General features: G+C 47.4%; 1 protein-coding gene across 1 annotated transcript in view; it reads right to left on the bottom strand.

The window, feature by feature from the left end:
• Nucleotides 1–2203: 2203 nt before the first annotated feature.
• The window catches only part of LOC141078056 (nucleotidyltransferase MB21D2-like), a 28762-nt gene continuing 22885 nt past the window's right edge, over nucleotides 2204–8080 (bottom strand). The window contains exon 3 of the mRNA XM_073564863.1: nucleotides 2204–6461. Coding sequence (XP_073420964.1) covers nucleotides 5452–6461 — 1010 coding nt within the window. The 3' untranslated portion in view covers nucleotides 2204–5451. The remainder of the gene's footprint in view (nucleotides 6462–8080) is intronic.

Below are 8080 nucleotides of genomic sequence, written 5' to 3'. Positions count from 1 at the left end.
TCCTGTCCCGTATCTACTATTCCTGCACTGTACACAGCTCTACACTACACCTCCATCCTGTCCTGTATCTACTATTCCTGTACTGTGCATACAGCTCTACACTACACCTCCATCCTGTCCCGTATCTACTATTCCTGTACTGTACACACAGCTCTACACTACAACTCCATCCTGTCCTGTATCTACTATTCCTGTACTGTACACAGCTCTACACTACATCTACATCCTGTCCTGTATCTACTATTCCTGCACTGCACACACAGCTCTACACTACACCTCCATCCTGTCCTGTATCTACTATTCCTGTAATGTACACAGCTCTACACTACACCTCCATCCTGTCCCATATCTACTATTCCTGTACTGTACACACAGCTCTACACTACACCTCCATCCTGTCCTGTATCTACTATTCCTATACTGTACACAGCTCTACACTACACCTCCATCCTGTCCTGTATCTACTATTCCTGTACTGTACACACAGCTCTACACTACACCTCCATCCTGTCCCGTATCTACTATTCATGTACTGTACACAGCGCTACACTACACCTCCATCCTGTCCCGTATCTACTATTCCTGCACACAGCTCTACACTACACCTCCATCCTGTCCCGTATCTACTATTCCTGTACTGTACACAGCTCTACACTACACCTCCATCCTGTCCTGTATCTACTATTCCTGTACTGTACACAGCGCTACACTACACCTCCATCCTGTCCCGTATCTACTATTCCTGTACTGTACACACAGCTCTACACTACACCTCCATCCTGTCCTGTATCTACTATTCCTGTACTGTACACACAGCTCTACACTACACCTCCATCCTGTCCTGTATCTACTATTCCTGTACTGTACACACAGCTCTACACTACACCTCCATCCTGTCCTGTATCTACTATTCCTGTACTGTACACAGCTCTACACTACACCTCCATCCTGTCCTGTATCTACTATTCCTGTACTGTACACACAGCTCTACACTACACCTCCATCCTGTCCTGTATCTACTATTCCTGTACTGTACACAGCTCTACACTACACCTCCATCCTGTCTCGTATCTACTATTCCTGTACTGTACACACAGCTCTACACTACACCTCCATCATGTCCCGTATCTACTATTCCTGTACTGTACACACAGCTCTACACTACACCTCCATCCTGTCTCGTATCTACTATTCCTGTACTGTACACACAGCTCTACACTACACCTCCATCCTGTCTCGTATCTACTATTCCTGCACTGTACACACAGCTCTACACTACACCTCCATCCTGTCCTGTATCTACTATTCCTGCACTGTACACACAGCTCTACACTACACCTCCATCCTGTCCTGTATCTACTATTCCTGCACTGTACACACAGCTCTACACTACACCTCCATCCTGTCCTGTATCTACTATTCCTGTACTGTACACACAGCTCTACACTACACCTCCATCCTGTCTCGTATCTACTATTCCTGTACTGTACACACAGCTCTACACTACACCTCCATCATGTCCCGTATCTACTATTCCTGTACTGTACACACAGCTCTACACTACACCTCCATCCTGTCCTGTATCTACTATTCCTGTACTGTACACACAGCTCTACACTACACCTCCATCCTGTCCTGTATCTACTATTCCTGTACTGTACACACAGCTCTACACTACACCTCCATCCTGTCCTGTATCTACTATTCCTGTACTGTACACACAGCTCTACACTACACCTCCATCCTGTCTCGTATCTACTATTCCTGTACTGTACACACAGCTCTACACTACACCTCCATCATGTCCCGTATCTACTATTCCTGTACTGTACACACAGCTCTACACTACACCTCCATCCTGTCCTGTATCTACTATTCCTGTACTGTACACAGCTCTACACTACACCTCCATCCTGTCTCGTATCTACTATTCCTGTACTGTACACACAGCTCTACACTACACCTCCATCCTGTCCTGTATCTACTATTCCTGTACTGTACACAGCTCTACACTACACCTCCATCCTGTCCCATATCTACTATTCCTGTACTGTACACACAGCTCTACACTACACCTCCATCCTGTCCCGTATCTACTATTCCTGTACTGTACACAGCTCTACATTACACCTGTATCTGTCCGGTTGTCTAGCAGGATTCTTCTGCACTATCTTTCTGTCGCATCTGTCATCACACTGCACCGTTTTCAAGTTGACACATTTATTAAAAGTGCATTTTCTGGGATGGGCCGGGGGCCAGTTTGGCAGAGCTGTGCCGCACACAAGGACAGCAGTTTTGTGCCTGCGCCTTCCTCTTGTTGCGCTGTCTGATGGTCAGAATGAGGTCATGGACACAGGGACTTGTCCGGGGAGCAGCTTGAGGATAGGTATTCAGTTCTTATTGGTCATCAGTCTGTATTTGGCAGGAACCCTCAAGGAGGATGATTGCAGGAGAATAAGATGGTCAGATCCTTGGCCAGAGGTATAAATCTGTTTATGGAAAGCACTATTAAAGAACAGATCACCGGGCGAGGATATATAGGTAGCAGATATTTGAGATAAAATCTCTTTCACATGGAGCCAGATGCAGATATAAGATATTTTTAATCTGGAGTAACAGACGGTCCCTGATCTTGAAAGGGATCCGGTCGCCTGATTAGTGCCGTGCAAACCACAGTCAGCAGGAATCAGATCGTGGCTGCATATTTCATCCATAAGTCCCCAGGCTTTTCATAGAGACGTAATCAGACGAGTTGTCCAGGACAGCCAGCGTTGAGACTAGTCCGTCTCCAGCCTCAGCTAGATCCTCCCAGTGATGCTGCAGGTGATTGGCAGGTCTCTCCCATAGTGAGTTACCGGTCAATCCCCTCTTGCAGGGATCTTAAAAGGCAGCTGGGGCAGAGCAGGACCAGTCCCAGCTCCGGCCGGACAAATAAATCTCCGAAATGCCCAAGTATTTCAGATAAAGTCATACCTGGAGGCATTCATGCATTTATCAGGCAGCAGATTCCCTTTAACTTGCAGGCATACAGGAGCTGTATAGGTAGGCTAAGGGTTAATAATTGGGATCTGTAAACTCTGGAGATCTACAGTTGGAGATGAGGAAATTGGTAATCTGTAGTCAATTGATTTCCATAGCTGGGGTGGACTGTGTGGACACTGAAGATTTATGGTTGGGTGGTGGATCTATATTGTAGAAGCATCCGTAGACAATGGAGATCTGTAGTTGTGGTGGTAGGGGGCTTTGTAGGCACTGGAGATTTATAATTGAGGGAGGGGTCTGTAGACCCTACAGATCTATAATTGGGGAGATGGGAAGGATCTGTAGACGCTAAAGATCTATAGTAGGGAATGGGGTTTTTTTACACTGACGATCTACAATTGAGGCAACGGGAAGATGTATGAATGATGGGTGGGATCTGTAGACAACAGGGATCTATAATTGACGGTATCTGTAAACACTGGGAATGTGTAACTGCAGGGTGGGATCTGTAGACACTCAAGATTTATAGTAGGCAGCGAGATCTGTAGACACTAGAGATCAATAGTAGGCGGTGGGATCTGTAGACACTAGAGATCTATAGTACGGGGTGGGATCTGTAGACAGTGTAGATCTATAGTAGTGGTGGGATCTGTAAACACTGGAGAACCATACTGGGGGATGCAGATCTATAGTAGTAGTGGTGGGATCTGTAGACACTGGAGATCAATAGTAGGCAGTGGGATCTATAGACACTGGAGATCCATATTGGGGTTGGGATCTGTAAACACTGGAGATCTATAGTAGTGGTGGGATCTGTCGACAGTGTAGATCTATAGTAGTGGTGTGATCTGTCGACAGTGTAGATCTATAGTAGTGGTGGGATCAGTAGACACTGGAGATCCATATTGGGGGTGGGTTCTGTAGACACTGGAGATCCATATTGGGGGTGGGATCTGTAGACCCTGGACATCTATAGTACTGGTGGGATCTGTAGACACTGGAGATCTATAGTAGTGGTGGAATCTGTAGACAATGCAGATCTTTAGTAGTGGTGGTGGGATCTGTAGACACTGGAGATCAATTGTAGGCGGTGGGATCTGTAAACATTGGAGATCCATATTGGGGGTGGGATCTGTAGACAGTGTAGATCTATAGTAGGCGGTGAGAGCTGTAGACACTGGAGATCCATATTGGTGGTGGAATCTGGAAACACTGGAGATCTATAGTAGTGGTGGGATCTATAGACAGTGTAGATCTATAGTAGTGGTTGGATCTGTAGACAGTGTAGATCTATAGTAGTGATGGGATTTGTATACACTGGAGATCCATATTGGTGGTGGGATCTGTAGACAGTGTAGATCTATAGTAGTTGTGGGATCTGTAGATACTGGAGATCGATATTGGGGGTGGGATCTGTAGACAGTGTAGATCTATAGTAGTGGTGGGAACTGTAGACACTGGAGATCCATATAGGTAGTGGGATCTGTAGACAGTGTAGATCTATAGTAGCGGTGGGATCTGTAGACACTGGAGATCCTTATTGGTGGGGGGATCTGTAGACACTGGAGATCCATATTGGTGGCGGGATCTGTAGACACTGGAGATCCATATTAGGGGGGAGATCTGTAGACAGCGGAGCTCTTTGAGCAGGCCAGGAACAGCTCATCAGGCAGAGCTGCTGGCGTCAGCATCTTGCTGGATCAGGGCTGCTGTGTCCTTGGGCCGGTGCTGGCGGGTGACTGACATTAGGGTGGGGGTAGTGTCCACACAGGAGGCGACCGCTCTGCCCTGCACATCTGCATGCTGCAGATTCTGGATATGACACTATATATATATATATATATATATATATATATATATATATATATACACATACACTGCCTGACGTTGCTGCCAGATATAATATATACACTGCGCCGCTGCCAGCACTGAGCTAATCAGAAAATTCATCAGAATTAAGGAGGGGACAGCGCGTGCGGGACGTGAGGGGAATCCATCATACACAGCCGCTCTGCAGGCCTCCAGCGGGCCGGGGGTTAATGCAGTCAGGCAGACAAGGGGTTACCAGCATATGCTCTGCAGAGTATTGCAGCACAGACACCAAACTCTGCAGAGCGCAGCCCAATTATCATCCACCGAGCAGATGTAGCAGAGCTGGAATTGTCAGGTATCACAGTGATCAGTGCAGTCCGATGTAAGACCGCAGATAATGGAGGAGATGTCACCCGCAGTCCTATGTAACGCTGCAGATAATGGAGGAGATGTCACCTGCAGTGCTATGTAACACCACAGATAACACAGTGATTACTGAGTACAAATAATGAAGTAGAGGTCACCTGCAGTCCTATGTAACACCACAGGAAACAGTGATAACTGTATACAGATAATGTAGTAGATGTCACCTGCAGTCCTATGTAACATCACAGGGCTCCGACAAGTTGAGCTCTGCTATATTCGGGGAGGGTGCAGCTAGCTGGTATAACACGAGGAGCCCCTTTCCTCCTTTTCCTCCACCTCCTCTTTCTCCCCCTTGTCCCCACCTTTCACCACCTCCTTGGCATCTCTGATCACTGCCCGCAGGTACTTGGCTGGATGGGCCCTGATCTCGGTGATGTGCCGTGCCAGGTGCGGCCCATGGGAACTGCCCAGAAGGAGGTCACATCCTGGCAGGAACGGGTTAGGGCAGGAGCCCTTCAAAAACAAGCGGGAAAGTTCCTCCAAAAGCCCCAAAAAGCACAAAGCTGCATTGTGCCCCTGACTTAGATAACCCCGTGGCAGCCTCTGATAGGCCTGCAAGAGGGTTACCCACACAACATAAGGCCCCGGGGCCCCTTTTTCCTGCAGAATCTGCCCTAGAACAGCTTTAGAGGCTCTGAGCACTCGGGAGAGGGCAGGATGCAGGAACCTCCTCATATATAGCTCTACGCCTGGGAGGCCCACTCTCCACCGTCCATCTGCACCCCAGGGGAGGAGGTGGAAGACCTTGGGAGCTAACCCATCTTCTGCCACCAAGTCTTCCTGGTACTGGACCCCTGGGGGCCAACCCTGGACCTCAACTACAGGGACAATGTCAAAGCGAATTAACAGAGTGGAGGTAGATAGGAGGATGGAGACACTGCTGCCCCAACGTTCAGCTCCCTGTAGTGTCAGAGACGTCTCGGAGAGGCTTGATACCATAGACAGCAGTGAAGCACTAAACCACATGGACACATCGTGTGGCGAGAGGTGTGAAGTGGGGGACTCAGAAGGTGCAGAATCCCAGGCAGAGGCGGGCAGAGAATAGTGGCATGGGCTCGACTGTGAGAGGAGGTCAGGGGATGGTAGGCGGACGATGGGCACTAAAACGGTGTAAGAAATAGAATGGCATATGAAGGGCGAGGGGGATCCCAAATCTGTAGGCGAGACATCAAGGGAACCAGAGCATAGGCCACCAGAAAGAAGGAGAAACGCGTTGGGAGAAGGCAAAGGCTGAACTTGAGCTGCAAAAGAAAGAAAATGAAAAAAGTAATACACGCAGTCACATTACAGTACTGCCACACCACATCCTGGATGACACTGAACATGAGGAGACCACAGGGAGCCATTCTGAAAGCAGCCGAGACCTCAAAACTGTACTAGAAAAGTAAAAGGTCTGCTACTGGACGACAGCCACAATCCCATGCACCTGGAAAAGGAGACCTGTGGTGGGAGACCCATAGGAGATGTCCATGGGGACCTTAGCTGGAAGCGGCTGAGACCACAAGGACCTGAAGTGAACACCAATGGAAGTCATCAAAACCAAGGAAGTTATTCTGGGAGCAGCTGAGACCACAAATACTTGAATGATTAGCCGTCAAGACCAGAGAGGACAACCAAGACCACAGGAAGCTTTGCTGCTAACACTCAAGACCAAAGGGATTTTCACTGCAGACCGTAAGGAGCTTCCTTAGTACGTCACTTTAACATTCCTTAACCTTATGATCACAAAATCTAGGGATGGGTCAACTAAAGACAATATTTCACAAATCTACCTCCACCAATGCCTCCTTAAATGGGAAAGCCAACACCCACTGTCTCTCAGAAAGGGCATTCCCAAGGGACAACTGAGACACAGCTGCACCAGAAAACGGGAATTTATCCAACTATCCCGGGACCTGCGAGATGGGTTCATGAAGCCATCAAGATGATCTTTTGAGAGAGGCTTTCAAACATTCCCTTAATCAAAAGAGGGAGAATCTCCTTGTACTGAGGGTAAGGGGATATGAGGACAAATGTGAATAGTTGATCAACACTTTTGACAATGGGGAATCCGGATTAGAAGGACATTATCTAAACAATAGGACATACCGAAAATGTACAAGGACATGGTAGGCCTTACACCTAAAATAACGTTACAAAAAAAAAGGAAATCGGTTAATTGGGGATCGATTTGTACACAGTGATTTCTTGGTCCCCCCCTCCCATGGATTTCTAGTAGACTAGAAGGCTGCTTTAAAGGCCAGGGTGTGGCCATTCCCTTTATAGAGGGAAAACATTTACCAGCCAAGTCACTCAAGAAAAAAAAAAAACTATCATCAATATATTTATATACTGTAAAATCAAAGGCAAACTCTGCAGGAGAGCACATGAGGGACATCTCCAATTGTTGTGATACCTCCTTGGCAAGGTATGTCAACCTTGTATATGGGGGCATACCTCGAATTTGAGATTCCTGGGAATTGATCAGGAAAGACCACCCAAGAGGGGGAAGTGATTTTGATTAACTACTTCTACAGAGGGAGCCGAAGTGGACCTTCTGCCTCTAGACTTGCTCCCGATGGACTCAATGAGCAGCTACATTTCTGCTGTTTTCTTGGATTCTTCTTTGAGGTCAAATCTCTGCACTAGAACTTCTTTCTCCTCGTCTCTTACACACATTTCCAACTTTCAGGCCCTGGATTATACCATAATGTGGAACAATGGGGTCAATCCTTCCACAGTGAGATTCAGCTGCCTATAATGTCCAATTCTGGTCACGTAGAATATGTCCACTGGACGACGTCATGCCTCACATCTACACACGACCCTTATCTTAGCATTACACTGGGTCTTGGCCCCATTGTGGGGCATCCCTACATGC

Source organism: Dendrobates tinctorius, unplaced genomic scaffold (assembly GCF_039654945.1).
Source record: "Dendrobates tinctorius isolate UK_male_01 unplaced genomic scaffold, ASM3965494v1 ptg000495l, whole genome shotgun sequence".
In the NCBI taxonomy this organism is placed as follows: Eukaryota; Metazoa; Chordata; class Amphibia; order Anura; family Dendrobatidae; genus Dendrobates; species Dendrobates tinctorius.
The sequence above is the reverse complement of the archived record's forward strand: the minus strand, read 5'-3'. Positions and strand labels throughout refer to the sequence as shown.